The 24,558-nt window shown below is 55.0% G+C and overlaps 8 protein-coding genes across 8 annotated transcripts; 6 read left to right on the top strand and 2 right to left on the bottom strand.

Moving 5' to 3' along the window:
* Positions 1 to 1,944: 1,944 nt before the first annotated feature.
* Positions 1,945 to 3,066, top strand: SETTUDRAFT_163537 (uncharacterized protein). The gene is made up of 2 exons (XM_008029047.1): positions 1,945 to 2,644; positions 2,712 to 3,066. Exons 1-2 carry the CDS (start codon positions 2,017 to 2,019, stop codon positions 2,783 to 2,785), a joined length of 702 nt encoding a protein of 233 aa, XP_008027238.1. The 5' UTR covers positions 1,945 to 2,016; the 3' UTR covers positions 2,786 to 3,066.
* Positions 3,067 to 3,325: 259 nt separating this feature from the next.
* On the bottom strand, positions 3,326 to 4,160 carry SETTUDRAFT_91752 (uncharacterized protein; the record flags this gene model as incomplete). The annotated part of the gene is made up of 2 exons (XM_008029046.1): positions 3,326 to 3,871; positions 3,990 to 4,160. 2 exons carry the CDS (start codon positions 4,158 to 4,160, stop codon positions 3,326 to 3,328), a joined length of 717 nt encoding a protein of 238 aa, XP_008027237.1.
* A 4,303-nt stretch (positions 4,161 to 8,463) lies between these two features.
* Positions 8,464 to 10,080, top strand: SETTUDRAFT_136615 (uncharacterized protein; the record flags this gene model as incomplete). Its single annotated transcript, XM_008029045.1, has 2 exons — positions 8,464 to 8,735; positions 8,877 to 10,080. The coding sequence occupies 2 exons, from the start codon at positions 8,464 to 8,466 to the stop codon at positions 9,877 to 9,879; spliced, it is 1,275 nt and encodes a 424-aa protein (XP_008027236.1). The 3' UTR covers positions 9,880 to 10,080.
* Positions 10,081 to 11,253: 1,173 nt separating this feature from the next.
* Positions 11,254 to 14,866, top strand: SETTUDRAFT_20184 (uncharacterized protein; the record flags this gene model as incomplete). Its single annotated transcript, XM_008028682.1, has 6 exons — positions 11,254 to 11,702; positions 11,757 to 12,135; positions 12,215 to 12,593; positions 12,641 to 13,071; positions 13,134 to 14,769; positions 14,826 to 14,866. 6 exons carry the CDS (start codon positions 11,254 to 11,256, stop codon positions 14,864 to 14,866), a joined length of 3,315 nt encoding a protein of 1,104 aa, XP_008026873.1.
* A 1,281-nt stretch (positions 14,867 to 16,147) lies between these two features.
* On the top strand, positions 16,148 to 18,538 carry SETTUDRAFT_163535 (uncharacterized protein). Its single transcript, XM_008029044.1, has 4 exons — positions 16,148 to 16,781; positions 16,938 to 17,219; positions 17,280 to 17,509; positions 17,556 to 18,538. Exons 1-4 carry the CDS (start codon positions 16,219 to 16,221, stop codon positions 18,185 to 18,187), a joined length of 1,707 nt encoding a protein of 568 aa, XP_008027235.1. The 5' UTR covers positions 16,148 to 16,218; the 3' UTR covers positions 18,188 to 18,538.
* Positions 18,517 to 19,393, bottom strand: SETTUDRAFT_163533 (uncharacterized protein). The gene is made up of 2 exons (XM_008029043.1): positions 19,096 to 19,393; positions 18,517 to 18,964 (listed from the first exon to the last, which is right to left on the bottom strand). Exons 1-2 carry the CDS (start codon positions 19,247 to 19,249, stop codon positions 18,762 to 18,764), a joined length of 357 nt encoding a protein of 118 aa, XP_008027234.1. The 5' UTR covers positions 19,250 to 19,393; the 3' UTR covers positions 18,517 to 18,761.
* A 1,898-nt stretch (positions 19,394 to 21,291) lies between these two features.
* SETTUDRAFT_20181 (uncharacterized protein) lies at positions 21,292 to 22,370 on the top strand (the record flags this gene model as incomplete). Its single annotated transcript, XM_008028681.1, has 3 exons — positions 21,292 to 21,326; positions 21,384 to 21,846; positions 21,894 to 22,370. 3 exons carry the CDS (start codon positions 21,292 to 21,294, stop codon positions 22,368 to 22,370), a joined length of 975 nt encoding a protein of 324 aa, XP_008026872.1.
* Positions 22,371 to 22,812: 442 nt separating this feature from the next.
* On the top strand, positions 22,813 to 24,386 carry SETTUDRAFT_41909 (uncharacterized protein; the record flags this gene model as incomplete). The annotated part of the gene is made up of 3 exons (XM_008028879.1): positions 22,813 to 23,435; positions 23,488 to 23,620; positions 23,675 to 24,386. 3 exons carry the CDS (start codon positions 22,813 to 22,815, stop codon positions 24,269 to 24,271), a joined length of 1,353 nt encoding a protein of 450 aa, XP_008027070.1. The 3' UTR covers positions 24,272 to 24,386.
* Positions 24,387 to 24,558: the final 172 nt, after the last annotated feature.

Raw genomic sequence — 24,558 nt, 5'->3', positions numbered from 1 at the left:
GTTGGTGGCAGCTATGGCGAGGCGTTAGTGGGTCGTACTGTTGATGCAAACACTTTTGCCTTTGGTGTGACGGTGGCGATGCCGTCAGGAGGTAGGTGGGCGCGTAGTACAGACACCGAAGTGTATTCCAGGGCAGCGGGCTGGTAATTGAACGGTCTCGCAGGCCACGCAGCGGTTCCGTGAGATTGGGCCTGCGGTAGTGATGCAGATGAGCAATCGGAGATGGGGGCCGCACAACGCTGGAAGGCTAGCAGGAGTAGTGAAAGTTCAAAGTTGAGATGGTCACACTGGCCAGCTGACATGTCGACGGTGGCGGCACTAGACAGGCGCTCAGCAGGAACAGGGGGGGGATGAGGCCGAGCAGGCTGGTGGTGGTGAAGAAGAGCTGCAGGCCACTGGAAGAGGCAATGGGGTCGTGGAGTCGCTGTTACGTGTGTGTGTGAGCAGTGTGCTATAAGACGGCTGGCTCTATTCACTGTTTCCAGCACCGCCAGTCTCCTTCACCAGCTGAGACACGGACCCTCTGTCTTCGTCATCTTCCTTCTCCTCCCTGGCCGCGAGCGGGTCACGGCATCGCGGGGCTCCGGCTTGGGCTTGCTTGGGCTGGCTGGCTGGTGTGTCTGCGTGTGGGTGTTGAAGAGCGGGCGGCATCAAAAAGACCGCCAGGAACAGGTACGTCGGAGAGCGGTGGTGCCTTGCGGGGATGGCGGAGGGCCGCGGTCCCTGTGATGGTAGAGGGCGTGCCGTCGGCCGAGGCGTCGTCGTGGTCGCCAGTAGTGCAGTTCATGCGGCTGATGTATGCAAGCAGCATAAGTAACGGTGGTCGATTCGGGCTAGTATCGCGACTGTGGCCAGGCGTCAAGGCATCAAGGCATCAAGAGGCGATCCCTGCGGAGATAAAAAGCACGGCGGCATTGTTGTTGCTGTGACACGCCCGAGGCAAACCCGGGGGCGGCGGGGGAGGTCAGGCCCCAAGGAACAAACGGCCCTGCACGCGCGCGCCTTCCCGGGCGATACGGCGGAAGCAGGTGCGACGAGCCAGAAGGTGAGCAGTTTATTTCGCTTCGCTGCCCCGTTCCTGCCGCCCATCCCTGCGCCCACATGGCCCGCCGGGTTGCGTGCCTGTGACGCCTCCCCTGGCCCAATCTACCTGCAACACTCTCTGCTGCATTTGCCCACCCACCCATCGCCCCCCATCGCCTCCATCACTTCCATCACCCCCAGCACTCCCATCCCCCCCTCCATCCCCCCCCATCACACTCCCACGCCCGCCCCCGACACCGAACCAACCCACCCGTGGGGCGCCGGCCAGGGGGGCCCCGCCCACGCCCACGCCCTGCCCGCCCGCGCCCGCGCCTATATCCATCGACATATTGCTCGTCGCTCGTCTTCTGCTCTACACCACCTGGCCACGAGATTAAAGGGCTCGTCAACTGGGCTCCGTCGTGCCTCATGAACCATCGTCCCCATCGTGGAGGGGCGCCCACACGCCCACCACGGCGCACGCTTTTGATGACCTGCCTGACTCGCGCCGGGCCCTCATTTCCTATATCTTCGCTATCCAGCTTTATCTGATGGCGGCTCCATGGCGTCACTGGACAGTGGACTTGCTCGCCAGTCATTTCCTGCCTTCATTTCGGTGCCATTGTACTTTTTCCTTGGCCCCCTTGTCCACTCCCAAACTGCAAACACTCCCCTCCTGCCATTGCACCGCAGCTGAGACTTGCCTGACTCGATTCATTCCATGAAACCCTACTAAACAAGAACAGCCTCAACCTCCATCAGATGCGAAGGGGCTCACGACGCGGACGAGGTAGAGACCAGCATCCGAACCGCGGCGCCCCATCCAGGAGAACCACGTCCCACTCGCCTTCACCATCGCAACATCGCGCTGCGCCCCGCCAACCCACGGCTCACACCATCATCCGTAGCCACGCGTCACTCCGACGATCTGCGCGAATCGCCCAGCTTCTCAACGGCCAATCTGACCATCAAGCAGCCGGCGCCACATCCTCCATGGCTGACGTTGCAAGACCCAGGACGCTAGAAAGCAGGTCCATTCGCTCAAGACACCACCCAGGAAGCCCCCGTACCTCAGGTCAGTCCAGATCAGGTCGACCTTCCCTGTCGCCCGACGAGATCCGATACGCCATGGACATTGTGGTACAGCCACCGCGCACTGCCCAGGTCGGACAAACCATTTCTGGCTCCATCATTGTGCGATTACGAACCACCAATGCCGACACCGATGACGCGGTTGCAGACTCGACCAATCTGGTTGCAGTTGCTGCTCTGGTCCCTGGCACAAACTCGTCCGATGCGCAGGATCCAAATACTCTCAACTCGATGCTCGGAGGCCGAGTCTTTGACTCCATTCATCCCTTTAGCGACGATGAAGCAGACGGTTCTATTGCCTCCATGGATATGAGCGATCCAAACGGCGTGGGCTACATGCGCTTCCCCGAGCTCGTCATCCGTCAAGTAGGAACCTATCGCATTCGCATTACTCTCATCCGCATTCGCAACTCTGCTTCGGATCCGCCAGTCACATCTGCGGGTAATGGTTTGGCCGTACATGTCGTCGACAGCAACCCTATCATTGTCAATGGCGGAGGACAAGTCACAAGCATGGCTGCACGCAACGGTAAGTACATGGTGGCCACCTATTGATTTTCTTCGGCCTCCTGATGTTCGCTCTTTGCAAATCACAGGGGACGACCATATTGATGATGGCGGATGGCTTGAAGTCCTGCGTTCTATCCATGATCGGCGCCGCTCACGGTAATGGCACTTTTTTCGGTCTTTTGTTGGTGTGGTATTCTTCCTCATGGCATGTTTCATTCAAATCCGCATTTTATCTCAAAGGCATCAAACGCTTTTTTTTCAATTTGGTTGCATTTGCAAACGCCACATCCTCGTACTACAGGGTCTGTTTGTACAGAGGTTGGGACTTGGTCGTACATCAGCTGCATGGATTCGCATATTCAGACCGAGACTTGTACTCTTATAGCTTGGCATACCATTCTCCAATTTTCTGTTACTAGGTAGTCGGTGGGTAAGGTAGACACATCTATACGTTTTCATGCTCCACAACTCCAAGTCCGACTTTCAATTTGGTAGTAATGCATTGCAAGAGAAAGAGTTGAACAGACGTATCAGCAGTTATTTTTTTAAGAAAGAAGCATGAATTCATAGCGAGATGAAAATCGAGAAATCGACTATTTACACCAGATCGTCGCCATGACCAACGTACTCACCCTGCCCTCGCTACCCCTGTCTCCTCCATATCCATGCTATTCACCACACTCCACCATGGCCAAGTCCTCTAGTGCGCAAAGGTAGCCCCAGTGCTCGGGTTCCCAATTCCAATCGTGTTACCGCCGCCTCCGCCGCTGCCACTTCCCGAATCACACTTCCTCCACGCAACATGCAGCTGCTGGGTAAACGCGACGGTGGCATCATCATTGCTCATCTCGCCGGCCTGGTCCGACTTCTTATTCGTAAGCGCAATCCTGTTGTTGATATTCAAGATGCCGTTCTGTCCACACGGGCTCCAGATAGTCGCCGTCGTCTCCACGGTATCTTGCTTCGTGTACACCTGGCCGGCGGCTAGGGCTCCCCCGCCTACCGCCTGCATCCGCGTCGTTTGCGTCTTGCCCGCGTCCTGGCTGAAGTAGTACGTCGTGATGAAGCTGCCTGTTACGCCTTCGTCCAGCCGCGCCCACCCGTGGTACGTTGCGTCTACCACGGCGTACTGGAAGCCACCCGGGTACTTGAGGTTGAGGTGCAGCTGGCAGTTTTTGGAGCGGTCGGCGGGAGTCGTGCCGGGCCCGATGTAGGTTTGGAATTTGTCGAAGCCGTAGGTTACCACCTTTGGGGAGTTAGTGGTAATCTTTTCACTCTTTCCACTCTTTCACTCTTCTCGTTCGGGGGGTTTGAGGAGTTAGGTGATGTTTAAATGCAGTGTTAGGGATATATCAGAGACTTACAGTCTTGTCCGTCGAGGTACTAGTCGACACGGAGCCCTGGGGACATCCGTTTCCAGAGTACGTCGTGTCTACAATGGTGATTTCCTCCGGGCTAGGAACATCGCCAGAGCGGGGGACTGGGTTCGCCGCAGCGAGCACGGGGAGGAGAAAAGCGGCGAGCTTTGGGTGCATTTTTGCCAACTATCAAGAACAAATGTATTTTTTATTTCAAGTTTCGGTGCGGAATTGAGTGTTGGACAGTGAAAAGGGCTGATCGATCTGCAGTGATGGATGCCGATTGAAAGAGAAACTTGCATTGTCTTTATATACCTTTTCACATATGTACAACTTCCTGCAGCAGCAATATGGTGCCGCAGCTGAACACTGCCCTTTCTTCCCCCTCGCATCTTCTCAAGTACCCTTGCTACGCAGTTCCGTATCCAGATGACCACAACCCGCCACTGTGATTGACGGAGAGCCTCGCGTGCCCTCTGAACAGCTCCAGGCGGTGGGGTTGTTTTCCAATTTTAGATGCACCTCATGTACTGTAGGTATTAATTAAGAACCACGATGCCCTTGGTGCTTCGACGGGGGTTCTGCAACATAGCCGTTAGATTGAGGGGGCGGGGACCTGAGGCTGCGTGGAAAGAAAAAAAAGTGTGGGCTAGACCTGCGTGTCGGATACAAGGGTGATGACTACGAGCAATTGAACAGCTGGGGAAGGTATACATTATCCGGAGACATGACTGGCATGATAGTATGGGTTCGATGGTAGTTACTGAACGTCTGGTGGTGACGTATGCATGGGGTGACAACGTAAGGAACATGGGAGCAGAAGACATTATAGTGAGGATACGAAAGGCTTCCATGGCAGGTAGATTGCTGTGCTTGGGTACAACGAGGCTCTGGACCTGCATTGGCAATGCTGTGCCGCGTTTAGATGCGCTTACAATAGCCGTCGGTCGTATCCCGGCAATATAACGGTTGTCGGGGGATGAAGGGCGCGGGTCAGGTGATGCACGCATACAGCTAGGTTACCACTGTAGATACACTGGAAGCAAATGCGCCCCCAGAATAGGACACCGTAGCCCAGCCGGTTACAGCCAGGGCAAACCCCACATCCCCCCCAAAGATCCCCGACATGCGGGACTGGTGTTGTGCTTACAGAACACGGTCTCGACTAGTGTGCTGTAATATATCCCGCAATATGGACCCTCGGTAAGCGGGTCGCTTAATTGGGTAATATGCGATCTGCCAGACGCTCGCTCCTGGTCGTCCGATTCAATCTGCGAGGTTTAACCGGGGTCCCCTCCATCTTCATCAACGGCCATGCTTGTTCTTGTTTGGCCTTGGCAAGTCGCCAGACGGCATCCGACATGGGGATATGTGTGGTGGAGCAGAACTCCGCTCAGCAGGTCGTCGTTCCAATTTCCTCGCATATGAATGTACATTAATCGAACCATTGTTTGGTCCTTGTTCGCCTCAGCCAGAGAGAGATTCCCGCCTGTCTGCTCGCCTCCGGGTAATTCGGTATACCAAGTTTAGACCTTCGTGCTGCTGCCACGCTGTATAACCGGGCGACTGGGTGTCAAGCATAACGTAACAGCTTGCTCACCGACGGCATCTAGCGCTGCTGAACCAGCACTGTTGTCGCTCCTGCTAGGAATGTCAGAATCGACATGTCAGAGGCAGCTTCGGGACGTTTGATGGAATATTGATTGCAATCAAACCAAGATGTGTTGGACCAGGGGCTCAGGACCCGATGATATCCGGGTTTTTGACCAAACAGTTCAGACACATCTAAATCAACGCTGCTCAAGAGCTCTGGCGTTGCTTCGATTTAGGAGTTGGAAAGGGGATTGAAGAAGATGCAAAAGTATCTTTCAGGAGTAGACGAGTCGACAAGTTGCTGTACTTTCCCTTTCCCTCTCTATATGCTGTCCGATCACTGACAGGGATACGTAGTGTCATAATCACAAGCTGGAAGATTTTCATGGGTACTTTGGGACACTATCAAAAGCATGTCATTCAATAGAGTTCAGATGAAGATCCTTTTGGCGAAAATGTCCTTGGAAGGACATGTTCAGATGCACATCGATCGAAAGACTCAGGCGTCTGCCAAGTGTCAGTCATGTCACAAGGCACACTACATCAACACCATAGTCCTCGACACAGCTGTGGTGGCTAAAGTCCAGACTCTACAGGGCTCAGTTTGTCGGCTTGTTGCTATGTCATAGGAAGCCTGACGAGAAGTCGCGTACAGATGAGTTGAGCGGCGTGCGCCGACAGGAGCTACACGTGTACAAGTGTTGTAGCGTACCCCTTTGCTAGGCAGCCCATGGCAACCCTTTCAAAGGCCCAGGCACACTGTTTAGCGCAAAGTGTCGTGGCGCAGTGCATAGTGGCGCAATGGGGATGTAATTCGGCATGCAAATGCGCAAAGGTAATACGTCAAAATTCCGCGCAAATTTGGATTAGGTTTGATAACTCCCATTATGGTTCTGGCGGCCAAAGGGTAGGTGGATCTTATTCCACCTTTGGGAAACGCGGTCGTCGCTTAGGCGGATCTCGGCCATGGGTGCGAGATGCGCTCGCCTGTTGGTGATGCCACAAAAACGCTCTCGGGACTCATGCTCCTATACCTATGCCTATTCTGTTTTCGTACGTCTGCTTCCGACTCGGACTCGAGACATTGCTCCAGTGTTGACTCGGATTTGCATAAATCAACATAAAAGTCGTCAAGACGGGGCGTGAGGTGAGATGAACAGATGTATGCGACGGTCTGGCTGACGTTAAGCCACAAGCCACACTGCATGTCGATGACGTGGTGGTTTCACTGGAAACGGGTCCTGGACAGACTGATGGCCGTTGGAAGACATGGATGACAGAAATGGAAAGGGAATGTTGGCATTGGCACCGCGGAGGCGGCCTGATTAAGGGGGGGTTGAGAGGATGCCAGACGGTGCAAGCGACAACTTGGCGAGATCGACCGAGCCGTTAGCGTCCGACTTAGCACAACCAAGGCGACCCACTCCACTCCAGCATTCCTCGCCACCCCTTGGCATCACTACCACCACCACCACATCCCACGAGGCTGCCACTACCACCGCCCGTCGGCGCCCTCGCCGAGGCACCGCGATGCATTCTCGAAATCCATCTGGCGAGCTCCACTGCGGTGGATTCGTGTCGCTGCGGATCAGTGGAGCTGCACACGCCAGTACCCGAATCCGAGCCGACAGCAAATCCGAGCCGGGCACTACCAGGCAAAGCGCGACAGGCCTTGCCTCAAAAGGAGAAGCATGCTACGCGCGTAGCCTTGCATAGATTTTGCAACGCCCGCTGGAAATGTCTACGTGACTATGATTCCAGAATTAGCCACACCACCCCCACGCACATGGCTCCGTGTTTGCATCGCCACAGCTGGAGAAACATAGCAGTGTTTACAATGGAGCCGCCCATGGTCTGCAAGAGACTCAGCATCCATGTGCAAACGGGCATCGATATCACAGGCCGTGAAACTTAGTTGCCAGCCCGCTATCCAATGGCAAACAGACCAAGCTAACCGTCTTTCCTGAAAACGGCGTGACCACACGCCTCTTTTCGTATAGCACCGTATATGGAAGGCCATATTGGAAAATGCACATATCGCAAGGAGCATGCACCCGGCCCCGACCAGCCTAACAGACTCGTTGCTCCTCAAACGTTAGTGCGAACCCTGTGCCCCTGGTGGGCCGGCATGTATTCTTGTAGTAAGTACCTATCTGCACCCCTGGAGAAAAGTATTGATCTAGGTACCAGCGGGTCGATAGGCTAGCCGAGATGGTTGGTAGACTCGAGAGCGCCAGCCGCCGACCATCAAAAATAGCTAACTTTTCGCTTGCTGACTCGACTGTCGGCCGTGACGCGACAGCCTCAGGAGAAATACCGCGCAAACTGTCGAGTGGAGCAAGAGTTCGGGGCCAGTTCGCCTACAAGTGCAGCATCGGGTATCGGACGGTGGCTTTGGCGAGTACCTCAAGGCGCGCCTTGCCTACACTCCTTGCACAAGACCCCAGCAGTTCATTGTCCTGCCGTTATCGGGAACCACCAATTATTTCCGGTCAATACTGTTGCACAATGGGCTTTGCGACAAGGTCCAAATCTCGATTCGGCAATAGTCTGCCTGTGCCTGCATATCGTCCGCTTGTGCCGGCGACTACAGGTATGACAATTTGCCCGGAGCTAGTGCGAAGTTTCGTAGGCTAGTGTTTCCAGGTACGGTCGCCTAACCAGCCATGCGAGCGACCGAATGTGCCGGCCATGTTTTTGGCGCCGTTCATGGCATCCATCCAGATCAGTAGTCCAAAGCCGAGGCGGCAAGATTGAGCAAGACTTGTTGTATATAAGGGTATCCGGCACACGTCGTATGCTTCCATCATAAGCACTGGTCTTCACCACTCTACAATCGCTTCTCCATCTTCTCTCGCTCAATTGTTATTCTATACAATCACTCAATATGCGTTCCCATCTCATTCTCGCTGCCGCGTCTCTTGCGGTGGCCTCTCCTGCACCGCAGGCTTTCGATGTTAATCTGTTCAACAACATCCCCAACAACGCCCCTCAGGGCCCTCCAGCAGGTGTTGTCTCCAACAAAGCATATGACGATACCAAGGCTGTAGTTGATGCGGCTGCCAAGGCTTCTGGTCCTGCGACTGCGCAGCTTGCGAAGAAGAGCGCCATGCCAGACCTTGAGCGCCGTTGGGGCAGCAGCTGGAACAACTGGAATTGGTTCTGGCAGCCTCAGCCATCCAAGCCGAATACTCCTTCTCCCGCTCCATCAAGCAAGCCTCCTACTTCTTATCCTACTGCTCCACCATCTGGCCCGGCCCCATCTGGCCCGGCCCCTACCCAGCCTCCTGTTCCTGGCAGTGCTTTGCCTCCTGCCAACGAGCCGTCGACCAACATGGCCCCATCTTCCTGCACTCCAGTTAGCTGGACTAACACTTTCGCTTTCACCGCTGCCCCGGGTTGTGCTACCGATATTGAGGTTGGTACCTACTGTGGATTTATCAACCCTGAAGACCCGTGCGCTGCTCAGCCCAACGCCTACGGACCTCATGTCACTCCCGACACTGCTGATGCCTTCCAAAACGACGCTGCTCTGCACGAGCTTGCTATTTCTGCCAAGACTCCTTCCGGCTACACCAAGGCTTTCACTGACCTGAGCGCCTCGGTCTCTGGTAGCGGATACCTGGGGTACTACGAACTCACTGCCTACGACCCTGCTACTTGCGCCGCCAAGTGCGAATCGACCAAGTCCTGCACTGGCTTCAACGTCTTCATTGAGCGTGATCCTCAGTTCAACCCCCGCCAGTGCTCTTGCACCTCGCCTCCCTCCGTCACCCGCTTCAAGTGCTCTCTCTGGGGCCAGGACGTCACCACACAATCTGCTACCAACACCGGTCAGGACCAGGATGGATTCCAGGTCATCATCATTGGCTCCAACGGTTACAACAAGCAGACCTACACTCCTCCTAACCCTCCTTCTTGCAGCAGGCCCCAGTCTTGCGGCACTGGCCTCATCAACCAGCAGCCCTACTGCATGGGTCAGACCACCATCCCCGGTCCTTTCAACCCTTCGCTCTGCGCTGCCTACGCCCAGAAGCAGAACCAGGTCAACAGACAGACTGGCCTCATGGGCACGTTCCTGTCCATGTTCGGCATGAACAAGGGAGGATGTGTCCAGTTCCAGGCCGCCTACCTCGAGAAGGGTGGTGTTGGCTTCGGTACTCATTGCCGTCTCTTCACTAAGAAGTTTGCTCCTTCCAACGTCAACCTCGACATCAAGGTCTCGACCAACTCCCAGTGGGGCTGCCAGAAGTCCTACCTCTGGGACGTCGATGTCAACGCCGACTTCACCTGGGGCCGGTAAATCATCGCCAGAAAAAGAAGAATCAGAAATTCTGGCTGCTCCCTCACTCTCTCACACTCTCTCTCGCTATCTCTCCTCTCGTACGCAAGAATCAAACGACTAATGTCTTACAACTCCATGGCGGCGGGACCCGAGAAGCCTCTCTCCCCGCGCGCGCGGACCCGCGATCGATCGATCGGAAAATGGTGGATGTTAATGAGTATAAAGTAATTTTATTTCCCGTTGTACATAAGCATATTGGGCTTAATTTTGGGTGCTGTCAAGCGACCCCACCCCCCCCCCCCCCTCGCGTATATAGTCACTCCTTACAAATCGTCTTGTGTTTTTATACCTGTAGCTGTAGCTGTAGTGGTAATGTTAAAGTGTATTGGCAATTCCTTTGGACTGAAACAGAAAAAAACTGCTGCTGTTTTGGTGGTGATGACTCTAAATACGCAATCTTGCTAAGTGTGTGACTCTGGGCAAAAATTATAGTCCATGGACTAACCTCCCCTTGGCAGTTTGTCACAGATACATGCATCATGCATAGCTAATACACTATGCACAACCCAATCTCTTCGATGATATCATTGAAACAACAGGAAAGCTAATAGACGCTGCTCCCATGTATCATCGAACAAACATACACAAGCGAACCGGAAACAGGCAGCAACAAGCCTCGGAGCCTTCTGCTCAGAACATGCACATGAACATGAACATGCCCCCCCCCCATCCATACTGTCGGGAACGCGCGCCCCACAGCGCGCATCATCGGATCGCACGGGCCGAAGGAGACAGAACAGAGACATTCACCCCCACTTTAGCATACATACAGTTCACTGCTTGCGGGAAAAGAAAAGGAAAATAGATGCCAAGCAAAGCGTCATAATGCGATACAATTTTTTTTTCACCTGTTCTTTTTGTTTTCTTGGTTTAGGGAGGGAGGGAGGGGGGCGCGATCTTGGGCGACGCCCGAGTGCATGTCGTGCGTCGAGGCGGGAAGTGGTATGACGAGCACGAGTGAGGGGAGGGAATGAGGGGCTTCGGGACGCTGAAGCCAAAGCTGGGGTTTAAAGGACGTGGGGTAGCGTCACGTCGCAGGGAGGGATCAAGTGCGGGGAAGGTGAGGTGTGCCGCGTGGTTTTTTGATTCGGCAGAAGGAAGCAGATGATACCAAGGCACGCGCGGGGAACGGCGGGCCCCAAAGGTACCCCCTCTTATGTACCACGAGACGAATTGCTCTGGCAAACCGTTGCCTCCCCTCCAGTGCTCACCCACACGCGCTCTGGGGCTTCGTTCAGCTGCCAGCCGTATCATTCTCTTCGGAACCAATCGTCAGCAGATGCGGGTACCGGCCTTCTTGTCTCTTTGCTCGTCGCCTTCCTCCGAGACAGCATGAGCTCCTCTGCAAACTGTCTCGCCGGCTGTAGGGCGGCCTTTCGTCCGCCGCGGGGCACTGGCTTCCTGGCTGCCTTGAAGCCAGCAGTTGCAAACACCTCGTCCGTGTTTCGACGTGAAGACCGCTCCAAGCACACCAAGATCCAAGCTGGGGCTGCTGGCGTACGGAGCCTTAGCCGTCCGCTCCCGCTGTCCCTGCAGAAGCATGTCTCGCAGGTCACTGCTGTTGCTCATTATGCATCCCATGCATCGGAGCCGCACGATGAGGAGCTGCCTAGCTCACCGCCTTTCACAGCAGGCCCCTATGCCAATCTGACAATTGGTGTGCCCAAAGAAAGCTTCCCTGGTGAGAGGCGCGTCGCCATTACCCCACAGAATGTAAAGTTGCTCCTCAAGAAGGGCTTTTCCCGCGTCTTGATCGAGCAGGGTGCTGGTGAAAGCGCCCAGTTCCTAGATGAGGCTTACGAGCTGGCTGGGGCCCACACTGTGGACCGCTGAAGCATCTTCTCGCAAAGCGATATCCTCCTCAAGGTTCGGGCGCTCAGCATCGAGGGTAGCGACAGCGAGGTTGATGCTATCCGAGAGGGGGCCACCGTCATCTCCATGCTCTACCCCATGCAAAACAAGCCGACTGTTGAACGTCTCGCCTCTCGAAAAGCCACTACATTCGCCATGGACATGGTTCCCCGTATTTCTCGAGCCCAGGTCTTTGATGCTTTGAGTTCCATGGCAAACATTGCTGGCTACAAGGCCGTCTTGGAAGCCTCGAACCATTTTGGACGCTTTCTCACTGGTCAAGTCACTGCTGCTGGAAAGATTCCCCCTTGCAAGGTCCTTGTTATCGGCGCTGGTGTTGCGGGTTTGAGTGCTATTGCTACTGTAAGTGTGCCGTTTTCTTCATGTGCCAAGAGTCAGACTGTGAATACTGAGCGGAGAAAGACCCCTAACATGAGAACAGGCTCGCCGCATGGGCGCCATCGTCCGTGGTTTCGATACTCGCTCTGCTGCACGTGAACAAGTCCAATCTCTTGGTGCCGAATTCATTGAAGTCGACGTCAAAGAAGACGGTTCTGGTGCTGGCGGTTATGCCAAAGTCATGTCTAAGGAATTCATCGAAGCGGAAATGAAACTCTTCTACGAACAGTGTCGCGAAGTCGATATTGTCATCACCACAGCGCTGATTCCAGGAAAGCCGGCCCCTAAACTCATCACAAAGGCAATGCTTGGTGCTATGAAACCCGGTTCCGTCGTGGTTGATTTGGCGGCTGAAGCTGGCGGCAACTGTGAAGCTACTGTTCCTGGCGAGCTGACCAAGTTTGAAGGAGTGTCTGTCATTGGTAAGTGGATGTACGTCGGTACAGAAACCCGACTGATGTATGGTTAGGTTACACCGATCTTCCATCTCGCTTGCCAACCCAATCGTCTACGCTTTACTCGAACAACGTGACCAAGTTCCTGCTTTCGCTGACTCCAAAGGATAAAAAGGACAAGTACTTCGATGTTGATCTTACCGACGAAGTCACTCGCGGAGCTATCGTCACCTACAATGGCCAGATCCTGCCACCTGCTCCGCGTCCTGCTCCTCCACCGGTCCAAGCCAAGCCTGCCCCATCACCTGCCGATCAAGCTGCAAATGCTGTCGCCTTGACACCGTGGCAAACTCAGACAAGACAGGTGGCGACGGTGACGGCTGGTATGACAACTGCTCTTGCCCTTGGAAAGTTTACCGGGCCATTGTTCATGTCCAATGCTTTTACGTTCGCCTTGGCTAGTCTGATTGGATACCGCGTTGTATGGGGAGTCGCACCAGCATTGGTACGTAGCGCTCTACACAAAGTGCGATTGCGACAAATACTAACCTTATCGACACACTGTAGCACTCTCCATTGATGAGCGTAACGAATGCAATTTCTGGAATGGTAGGTGTTGGAGGGTTGTTTGTCATGGGCGGTGGCTACTTGCCCGAAACAATTCCCCAAACGCTTGGAGCTCTCTCTGTCCTGCTCGCCTTTGTCAACGTATCAGGAGGTTTCGTCATCTCCAAAAGAATGCTGGATATGTTTAGACGCCCTACCGACCCCAAAGAATACCCCTGGCTTTACGCTATTCCAGCGGTTTTGTTTGGCGGAGGCTATGTAGCAGCTGCATCAACTGGCATGGCTGGTCTTGTACAGGCAGGCTACCTGGTGAGCAGTCTCCTCTGCATGACTTCCCTGTCAGGACTTGCATCACAGACCACGGCCCGTCGTGGTAACATCCTAGGTATACTCGGCGTATTTTCTGGTATCCTCGCTTCCCTGGCGGCTGTTGGATTCACTCCCGACGTCCTCACGCAGTTTGCTGGATTGGCTACAGTCGGTACAGTTGCTGGTCTTATCATCGGACGGAGGATTACTCCAACGTCTCTTCCCCAGACAGTCGCCGCATTGCATTCCGTTGTCGGTCTCGCCGCAGTCCTCACCAGCATTGGCAGCGTTCTCGAGCACACTGGCGAGATTTCGACTCTCCACATGGTGTCTGCTTACCTTGGTGTTCTCATTGGTGGAGTTACATTCACCGGGTCCATTATAGCCTTCCTGAAGCTGGCTGCCAAGATGAGCTCCAAACCATTGGCACTGCCAGGTCGGCATTTGATCAATTCCTCGCTCCTTGGAGCAAACTTTGCAACCATGGGCGCATTTTTGGCTTACGCTCCTGGCGCGCCCATGATAGGTGCTGCATGTCTTCTTGGCAATGCTGCCCTCTCTTTCATCAAGGGCTTCACGACGACGGCTGCTATCGGTGGAGCTGACATGCCTGTCGTCATCACCGTCTTGAACGCGTATTCTGGGTTCGCGCTCGTCGCAGAAGGCTTTATGCTTGACAATTCCTTGCTGACGACGATTGGAGCCCTCATTGGCGTCTCGGGTTCCATTCTATCTTACATCATGTGCGTGGCCATGAATCGGTCGCTTACAAACGTCTTGTTTGGTGGCATAGCGCCAACGGCGCAAACTCAGACCAAGGTCGAAGGGGAGATCACCAAGACCACGCCCGACGAAACGGCCGATGCTCTTGTCAATGCAGAGAGCGTCATCATCGTAGTGGGCTATGGAATGGCTGTGGCCAAGGCGCAATATGCACTCGCCGACTTTGTCAGCATGCTGCGTGCAAAGGGAGTCAATGTGCGATTTGCTATTCATCCCGTTGCGGGTCGGATGCCTGGCCAGTGCAATGTGCTGCTGGCCGAAGCCAGCGTGCCCTACGACATTGTCCTCGAGATGGAAGAGATCAATGACGATTTCGCGGACACGGACGTCACGCTTGTAATCGGTGCGAACGACACGGTAAACCCCATTGCCCTGGAGCCAGGCAGCGCGATCGCAGGCATGCCTGTTCTGCATGCGTGGAAGAGTAAGCAGGTCGTCATCATGAAGCGCGGAATGGCGAGTGGATATGCCGATGTGCCGAATCCCATGTTCTTCATGGAGAATACAAAGATGCTGTTTGGAGATGCGAATGACAGCTGCAACGGTAAGCCAGGCCCGGGCCAAATTTCGGCCATGCGACAGATGCTAATGACATGTCAGCTATCAAACGCGCGCTGGAGGAGAAGATCAAGGGGCTGTAGGCGGGCGTGTTGGGGGTGTGGGCTAGGGTTGGCTTTGGTATTAGTGGCTTCTGAACTTTTTTTTGCATGTTGTGCATGAATCGCAAAGTGCCCGTGATACAGACAGCCGGGCACCCATGAGACGGCGTGATGAAGGCCAGCGCCCTTGTGACAGGCGAGCAAAAGCACCTCTGGAGCCGCCGAGGGCAGCGTTGGCAGCAGGCGGGCGGAGTTGTGCATTTCACAGCGACCCTTGACCCTGCTGGCAGCCTGTTGCCATGGTCCCGTGACTGCGCCCTTGGCGGCCCTACTGGCCTAGCAAAGGCTCCGGGCGATTGGGGGCAGCCAGTCGCATGGGCGGGCCATGTGGTGCGGCGGTCCGGGATGCGCGAGTGGATGGCGAGGATGGCATGGCGAGGACGGCGATGATGACGATGGCGATGGAGCGGTGGAGCGGTGGATGGCTGGATGGCTGGATGGCTGGATGGCTGGATGGCTGGATGGCTGGATGGATGGATGGATGATGCAGCCGTCGCACTGGCACAGCGATGGCGAGGCCGTTGGGCTGATGATGCAGCTGCAGGCGGCGGGACCCCTCTCGCGAAAAGCAGCTAGCGCGGCTGCCTCGTCGGCGGCGGATCGCAACTTCTGTCACCATCGAAACCTGCCGGTGCCAGCAACCTCAGTCTCTCTCCCCGTTCCCCCTCACAGTCTCCCCGACCGGTGCCCGCAGCGCACAAAGGCGACGCCGCCCATGTACTTGTCTTTTTTCTCTCGCGGCGGCCGGCGCGGCGGGGGGCGCGGGCGACTCTGGCAGGGCTGGCCGGCGGCGGTGCAGTGGCGTCACGTGACGGGGATTACGGCTGGCGTTTCGTTCCAAATGAGACCCCAAATCGCGTTGCCCGCTAGAGCGTGAGGAGTAAAATCGAGTCCTCGCAGCTCGGTCACTCCCACAGCATTGTCCCGGTACAGCCCTCCAGCCGCCCGCTCGAGCCCCAGGCCATGTTCCTGTCGCACGCAGGCCTTTTTTCCCTCTCGGCAATCCATCCCCTCGTCGCCCTCTAAAGCTCGTGGAGCTTTTGGCCCGCCCTCTCCGCACCCAGCCCTCACAGCTGCGCTTCTCTACACGCCAGCGTCGCCCGCTCGAGAGCGCCCGTTGCGCGATACCGCCCGCCGTGCCATTGACCCGGCTCATCTCCCGCTCGTCGTCGTCCCGCTGCTGCACCCTCGTGCTGCTCGTTCCCGCCTCCTACCACGCCCGGCCGCACGCCCTCGCAGGCGCACCCAACGCCGTCGGCCTCGCGAGCTCCCCTCCCATTCCTCGATAGCCGCCCAGCTATCGCACACAGGCACGCCCGCCAGCCGTCCTCGCAATGTCGCCGCGACGCTCATCGCGGGCTCGTACCACCCAGCCCCCACCCAGCGTCGCAACCCACAGCAACTCGTCATCCTCCGTCTCATCAGCGCGTACCGATCGTGCGTCACGAACAAGCGCCAAACAGACCTCACCACCCAAGTCGTCGACCCCGCACTCGCTTTCCTCGGAGGAGCCCGAAGAGGCGCCTCACGATGCACAGCCCGAGCCGCCCTTGACACGCCGCCGAACACGCGAACACGACAATGACGAAGACGAGTCGGCCAAGCTCGACGACGAGCTCGACGACGACATCGCCGAAGAAGACGAAGTCACCCGATGCGTGTGCGGCTACCAAGAGTACCCGGGCCTGCCCTCGGACTCGATCAAGCCCGGCATGTCGCTGGCCGATCTGGAGGCTCAAGCTGACGAGCTCGGCGGCCTCTTCATCCAATGCGACGTCTGCAAGGTTTGGCAGCACGGTGGATGCGTCGGCATCATGGACGAAGCCGCCAGCCCAGACGAGTATTTCTGTGAAGAGTGCAGAAAGGACCTTCACAAAGTGACGACCAGTTCCAAAGGGTACGTAATTGCTCCAGTTCTTCTGCTGTATCGCCTTGGCCGCCTCGCGATTCGGTCATCTGCATCCTGGCCAAATCCCCCGAAGCTCAGCATCCACTCTTAACCGCCCGATGGTCTGCGAGAACGCAACAATAGCTGACGAGATTGTCGCAACAGTCAAAAGTATTCTCGCTACCTCCCCGTCTACGACCAGCAGCATGGCAAGCATCGTAAATCGTCCGTCTCCAAGGAGTCTGAAGGAAACTCGGCCAAGGACAAAGACCGCAACAACAGGGCCAGCGTAGACTCTTTCGGAAAGCGTAGATCGACCATGAACAGCCGAGCTGCGTATGACGAAGATGAAGTACTGCGGAAGGTGCTTGAAGAAAGCAAGCACGAGGGCGGTACAACTTCAGAGAACGGCAACAGAAAGAAGCGAAGCCGCGATGACAGTGAAGAGTGCGTCCCGCCTGCTACGCCCAGCGTCGCTGGAAGCTCAGCTGACAAGCTTTGCCACAGGACAAAGCCAGAAATCAAACGACAGCGCACAGGTTCGCGGTCTCCCAGCAATTCACCAGTATTAGAGTCGGAAGACGACAGCACCAAGGCCTCGGCACCAAAGCAGAAGCCTCGCGGTGCTGCCGCAAAGAGTCAGCGGGAAAAGGAGCAGCGCGACAAAGAGCGCGAAACCCAACGTAACGAAGCCGCAAATAGGCGAAAAGGCCGTGCGGAACGGAGAAAGGGAGATGGTAGGCTACAAAATTCTGGAATACGAACCTTGGCTAACAGTTGTAGATCCCGAAGATCCAGAACCCACACCCACACCCGCCGCAGAAGAACCCCCTATGCCTCCACAAGCTCCTGAACCCGCAGTGCCCGAACCACCAGCCGTAGAACCCAAGCCCATGCCTGTACCACGAAGAGGCGGACGTCCCCCCCAAAAGTCTCGTGGTCGACTTGGACGAAACCAATATTCGAGAGACACGGCCCCCGCAACCAACGGCACTTCACCCAAGAATGATACCGCACAGTCGCCACAAACGAGTGCCACAAACGGCATGAGCAACGGCCACGATAGCAGCGATGGGGCAGCTGGACAGAAACCGACCAAGACGAAGAACTGGCGACTACAAAAACTGTCTTGGAACGACATACGAAGGCCAGCAGGGGCCATGCAGAGCTATATAGCGCAGCGACAAGTCGAGATGGCTACTGCAGAAAAACACATGAGTGTTGCCCCAGCTGTGCAGCCGGCCATTGACGCGACCAACGGAGATGCGCTTCCACCTGCAGCGAAAGACGAAGATGCCGATTTGGCCAAGTTCAAGGATCTGAGCACGACGCAGATGATGGACTTTTTGAGCCGAGATCTTGTGCATTGGCAGCAGATGATATCGGAGCCAATGGACAAGTCACCGAGACCATGACTGTCAGTATTCGTCCATGTGTGGCCTACCCTGTAAATTCGGCGTATTGGGACATTTGTGCACGACCTCAAAACGGCGTTTTCTGTTTGATTGTTTGCTCGCGACACGGATACCCTCCACTTGGTTTGCTTGACGCTCTGGGCCCTCTCTAGAGCATCGGCCTTTTTTTTCTTATTTTGATTGATCCACATTGCCCTATTCGTTATAACAGGGCATGCATTTCTTATGTAGTGTATGTATGCAGGGGGGGGGGAGGTAAACGAACATTCGCATCCAACAGCCAAGGTCATGTTGATGCTGGGAATGGCAAACGGGGTTCTTTGATGGTACGTAGACTAAAGTTAGTTCCGCAGATTAATGCCCAGAACTTTTTGAGTCAATATATATATGAAGAGACAGCCTCGAAAGAAACAACCAAGTCGTGCAAAATTCGTCATTACCAATGGCTTCATTATTCAAGTCAAAATCTACCTTCTCCCCTCTCTCTTTTCTCTCCTAATTTACTTATTTCCTGTTTTTTTTTCTTTGTTTTCTTTTTTCTTTTTTCTTCTTTTCTTTGAAGAAATCAGATTATTCATTCATCCTTGCCGACCTTGATTTCCAAAACACCCATGGTCGGATTCGCCCTCAGCACCTCGAGCAAAGCGGCGAAATTGTCATCCGTCACAATGGTGTATTCGGGCCAGATTTTGGCATCGCGGCCCTTGGTGTCCCAGTGCAGGCGGAACTCTTTGATGTGCTCGGCCGGCCCGTCTTTGGCCTTGTGCTTGGCCATGACTTGTTGTTGTTGTAAGTGTTGGCGTTTGCGTGTTTGGATAGTCTGGGTATATATGGAGGGACGGACGGACGGACGGACGGACGGGAAAGGTGGGTGGGGGGAAAAGGGAAAAGGGAAAAGGATAACGCACATTCAGCGCAATTAGGACTTTGCGCCAGGGTGGCTGTGATTTGCTTGTTGAGGGCTTTGAGCGAGGGCTTGGCGCTTGTGTCGAGGAGCAGGAATTCGTGCCTGTTGCTGGGCGGGAGGGTGAAGAGCAGGGGGATGTGCGTCGACGAAGACATCTTTCGGGCTTTGTCGGGTTTGCGGTTTCGTGTACTGTGCTGCGCGGGTTTAGGGTCGAGCTGGTCTGGGCGTGTATGTATATCCGATGGATGGATGGATGGATGGGTGGATGGATGGATGGGTGTGCGATGGCTCCAAGTCGTTCAAAAGGTGTTCTAGTATGTATCAAGTATGTATGTATGCGTATGAGAGGGGCAGTAGATGGAAAGGAGAACAAAGTTGGACCTAACATTCCTTCCAAGATTTTTTTTTATTACCGTCAAGAGGCGTCGAATGCGCCACTTCTCTCTCTCCCCCCGTTACTTGTCTCTCTTCGTCCTTGCTGCCATTACACACACGCGCACACTCACACACAGGTTCTTGGGCTTGGTTTTGCGCGCTGCGAGCGGGTGCTTGCGACAGGGATGGTACGTCATAGCACGCTAGTTTGGGGGTGTGATCGGCGCTCATGACAGGGGAGACCTGGCGGTGCCCCGCTTTTGCCATGGGCTGAAGAAGGGCTGGAGGATTGACGGACTGCGTGGGTGAAAGATGGGCTTCGAGGCGGAGTGTTGGGGCGTGTTTGAGACGCAGATGTTGTGCATGATGGTGGGCTATTTTTTGCTTTTGCTGTCTATTTGTTTTATGAGTGGTTTTGACGTGCGGACGCAAGTGCAAGTGCAAGCGTTGGCTGCGGATAAGATATGGGAATGATGATGTCAGGGCAATGTATAGTATGGGGTGACGTATCTTGTGCGCTGACTGTCTGGTATTGTGCGACGACGACGACGACGACGACGGCGGCGCAATCGTGGCGACAAGTACTCAATGGAGATTTGAACCTCTACTAAGCACAAGAGAGGATGCTAAGTCGTCTCAGTATCCCTTGCCTGTGTATGTATCTGCGGCTTTTTTCGTCTCGGGTCCGTCATGCCTTTGTTGCTTAGAGAAACTTTGGTATTAGCTTCTGCATGCTAGTGTATCCGCGATTGCAAGATGCCACTAACTCATGTCTGTCCGAACGCCAATTCGCCGTCATATAATTTCAATCTCGAATATCAGGCACGCATGACCCGAGACGTGCGAGGTGAGGTTGCTTGGTGGCATCTTCGCCCGAGACTTGTCCCGCAATGTAGGTGTATACGCGGTGCGCTGAAGTCGCCGGGGCGCAGTTCTCGCAAACAACTGTTAGCCTCGCTGGTGTGTGGTTTGCATAGTTTCTTGCATTCTCGTTTCGAGATGCATAGGCTAGATTGACGAGCCATGGTTGAGGCGCGGACCTCGGCTGCAGCAAGCCGTGTGGTGTGGCCTTTTCGCTGGAGCGTGTCTACACCACACGACAACAACAACACGCCGACGTTGTTTAGTTCCAGAACATGGCACAAATTGGTTCGCTTTGTCATACGGTTCTCTGGCGTCGATAGATTAATCGTCGTCACGGTCACATGACTGCGCCACTCCGAGGACTCGCCATGATAAAGATGAAACCAAGCCACCGCGATAACAATTTGCATGCGCCTAACTCGCTCGCTGGAAAAGCGCCTCTGCGTTTCTGGCAAAAAATTACAGTGCTCTGACCCATTCCGGGAGCGCGCCGCAGCAGCTAGCTACCCCACACTCTGCTCTACCGGCGCCCGGCTCTTCTTGTTCCACAAATATGCATGTCCGGTATTAAAAGCACTATCCGCGAGCCTCATAGTCGTGGGTCATCTGGAGCTAACGTTAATCTATCTCTCGCGCCTCATTGGCCGCTTTTGCTAGCTTTAGATGAGAACACCAGTCTCGCACTCTGCAGCGGCCGGAAGCTAAGCGGCTTTCTGCCTGTGCTTTAACCAACCGTCCATGTGGCCATGTGTTTGACGGAACTAAAAGGCGAAGATGCCGGGGTGCTGCGTGCGTAAATACAGCGGCCGCGTGGGATTAAAGAATGTGCTTTGTGTCTGCAAATTTCCGGTCGACCACGCAGACATAGCATAACCTTCAGGATAATACTCGGTCGAACAGGCTGCTTGCCGAGTCAGCTGTGCTTTGGTGCTGGCGTTAGTTGGACATCCTCGTCAATATGTTTCTAACCCCGGTTTTCGCCACCCAGATGGTGTGAGTGTCTTCACCGCACCCCCCCCCCCCAGACGACTCAACTGCTCACAGACACAGGCATGAACCTACGTTTGGCGCGCCAAAACGAGATCCCTCTTCTCCTACCGCGCCCTCTGTCCTGTCTTCTGCATCCTCGGATGCGTCGTTTGGGTGGAGGAAAAGGAGGGATTCCACCAGCTCCAATGTGTCCGTGTCTACAGACGCCTCTTCTGTGCCTTCGGTCCAGCCCAGTCCGCGGCCCAAGCACCGCAAGACGCTTTCCAGCAGTTCCATTACCCGGCGTCTGTTGCAAAAACGCAAGCCAGAGCAGCCTCAACGGAAAAGCGAGCCACCGCCAACCTCAGCTCCTGTGCTGAGCCCGGCGCCCGTTGCGATTCCGCCGTCGTCTCCACCTGCAAGCGAAGAAAAAAGCTCAGACCTGGTTGTGCGTTGCAGAAGCGATGTCTATCACGTGGACCGTGTCATCATGTGCTACCACTCACGATGGTTTGCGAGGGTCTGCGCCGTCGTCATGTCTCCGGTATGCTGGCCTCATGCCTTTGCCTCGACTACGCTGACGCAAACCAGAAATCATCAAAGGGTGCCATAGACCTCAGTGCAGACGACCCCTCTGCCGTCGCTGCAATGATGCAGTACTGCTATCAGCTTGACTACGTCCACCAGCTGTCTGACTTTGACTCCGATGTATCTGAGGATGCGACCCTGCCCTTCCATGTAAAGGTATACATGCTCGCAGAGCGCTATGGCGTTGCTGGCTTGAGGGCCCTCGCACTGCAGAAGTTCAAGCAGTGTGTCGCTATAGTGCTGAATGAAGATGGCAAAGAAGAGCAGCTCCTGCTTGCCATTCGCGTCATGTATGCCCCGGATCGCAGAGCAAACGCCGACGACCTCAGACGCGTCGTCATCAAGCTGTGTGCAGATCACGTGCAAGACTTCATTCACGACACGGGTAAGAAGATGTCGCTCGTCTATCAGTCAATGGAAGAGTATCCAGACTTTAGAGCAGAACTGTTTGAAGAGATGGGGTCTCGTTGGAGACAGTGAGAGACTAGCTGCTGTGTTCTGATGGTGCGAGGCAAGCAATCGCTCAGTCTCTGTAGTCATTCAAGATCACACAACTGTCTGTCCAAGAGGGTAAAACTTGGTTTCTTTTGTATAATCATGCCAAAGGCCTCAAAAGCGATGACGGTTGAACCATTACACACAACCACTTCACTCGTTTGACCACTAGTACGACCGACTCCAGCGTCACGGTTTGCCGGAGCCTCACCTTCACTGATGCTCGTCAATTACTAGCGGGACCCCTACCAGACTAGGCGCGGTCTGAGCACCACAGTCACGTTCGTTTACTCGCGCGCTCTACCAAGATTCACCTCGTATCCAATGGGTATACGACGAGGCTCAAAAAGTTTTACAAAAGCTTCCTCCTACTTCCTCCTTACGGCGCACTCCATCCCATAGTCGCCACATCATAACACACACCACAATGGACCCGGGAGATCGAAAGCGTGGCTTTAGCAACGCCTTTCACCCATCCAACGACCCGTATCGCAAGGCACTGCGTAGCATCACTGGCTCCACTGCTTCGAGTCGTCCATCCTTCGACACGCCCATTGTCATGTTTGGCTCGAACAAAGAGAACAAGGAACCCTTCTTCAACACAACCACAGAGCTTATGAAGCTTTTCGATGCTCCTCAATCACATGTGCGCCAGCCACTAGGCCCCCGCTTCTTCGAGCCACATGCAGAGCTCCCGTATGACAGCATGGACTTCACGATGAGTGAAAACCCCATACCTCTTTCGGAACAAGGCCACCAGATCAACTCATCTGCAGTCGGATATGGTTCAGACCCATGTTCAAGCTCCCCGTTTGACGGCGTGCTGGCATCGTGCTCTTACACAGAGCCTGGACCCGTCATCTTCGAAGACCCAGACACCCCCGTCTATGATCAACTTGACCACACTGGCAAGGTGACCCCGACTGACCTGTCTTTTCAGGACTTGTCGCTGCAGGAATCTCCAGAGACATGGCTTCCAGGCCAGTGCCAGTCCCCGACTCGAGTCACCCGTACGAGTGTCTTCATGGTGGAGTCCAAGTCTCTACAGCGGTAAGTTCTCACCTCGTTCGTATCTGTGCACACATGCCTAATACCAGCACAGATATTTCCCAACCCTCGATCCAGAAGACATAGCCATATACTTTGACAAAGGCAAGCAAGTCATGAAAGTCAACAAGTACCTTCTCAGCAACGCATCTCACTTCCTCGCCGCCATGCTCAACGTACCGTCGCTCGTAAGTCGCTGTACCATTACGCCCTCGAAACTCCAACTCATTCGCTTGCAACAGGAAGGCCACACGCGCTGCATCCGTCTTCGAGATGACTTCCCCTACGCCATCGCCGCCATGGTGCAGTTTATCGAAAACGATATCTACGCCTTTGATCCCAACATGCGCACCCAGTACCCGCACATCACGCTCCTGGACCTGCACATCCACGCCTACATTGTCGGCGCCAAGTACAGCGTGCACAGGCTGTGCGACCACGCCATTGACGAGTACCTCAACATTGGCCGAATGATCCTCAGCATGGGCATCCGTGTCCGCGACACCGACACAATGGATTTCCCAGCCGACCACTCGCCACATGCGAACACGAACAGCCCCGTCTCGTCAGTCGTGAATTCCTTTCTCGACTCCCTCGTGCTCATCTGGCGCAACACGTCGCACCGCGATGACGCGTTGCGCGATGCGGTGCTCGAGCTGCTGAAGCCGCAGCTGCCGCAGCTCATGCACCTGAAGTTCTTCCAGACACTGATGATGGAGATGCCGGGGTTTGGCGACGATGTCGTGCAGAGTCTGGCCGAGGATGGCTTCGATGTCAAGGCTTATCCTGTGCTACCGGGTTTCCGCAAAAAGGGTACTGTCTGGTTCAGTGGCGCGTGAGTGAACTAGTTTGACGGCGGCGGGTTAGGTCTGGGAATACATGCGGCGTGGCATGCACGTCATGTGCAATGCGGAGATGGACATGGTCATGGATGGGGTGATGTGGCGGTCTGAGTTCCATCATGCGATACCTGTAGTTAGCTTGCAAAGACTAAAAGTACATTTGCTAATCAAGCGGTGTGTCACTGCTCTCATCTTGTGTTGTCTGAAGCGTATCGTTGTGCATGTCAAGTCCTTCATACTGATGCGAAAGCTATGTGTTTTGGAATGGCGCTTACTAAGGCCGT

The sequence above is a fragment of the Exserohilum turcica genome, assembly GCF_000359705.1.
Source record: "Exserohilum turcica Et28A unplaced genomic scaffold SETTUscaffold_3, whole genome shotgun sequence".
Lineage (NCBI taxonomy): Eukaryota > Fungi > Ascomycota > Dothideomycetes > Pleosporales > Pleosporaceae > Exserohilum > Exserohilum turcicum.
The sequence above is the reverse complement of the archived record's forward strand: the minus strand, read 5'-3'. Positions and strand labels throughout refer to the sequence as shown.

Coding starts and splice junctions, on each gene's coding strand:
- SETTUDRAFT_163537 (XM_008029047.1), top strand. CDS start 2,017: ATGGCTGACGTTGCAAGACCCAGGACGCTAGAAAGCAGGTCCATTCGC. Junction 2,645..2,711: donor AAGCATGGCTGCACGCAACG/GTAAGTACATGG, acceptor TGCAAATCACAG/GGGACGACCATATTGATGAT.
- SETTUDRAFT_163535 (XM_008029044.1), top strand. CDS start 16,219: ATGTCGCCGCGACGCTCATCGCGGGCTCGTACCACCCAGCCCCCACCC. Junction 17,220..17,279: donor AGCCGCGATGACAGTGAAGA/GTGCGTCCCGCC, acceptor GCTTTGCCACAG/GACAAAGCCAGAAATCAAAC. Junction 17,510..17,555: donor GGAACGGAGAAAGGGAGATG/GTAGGCTACAAA, acceptor TAACAGTTGTAG/ATCCCGAAGATCCAGAACCC.
- SETTUDRAFT_163533 (XM_008029043.1), bottom strand. CDS start 19,249: ATGTCTTCGTCGACGCACATCCCCCTGCTCTTCACCCTCCCGCCCAGC. Junction 18,965..19,095: donor AAGTCCTAATTGCGCTGAAT/GTGCGTTATCCT, acceptor AACAACAACAAG/TCATGGCCAAGCACAAGGCC.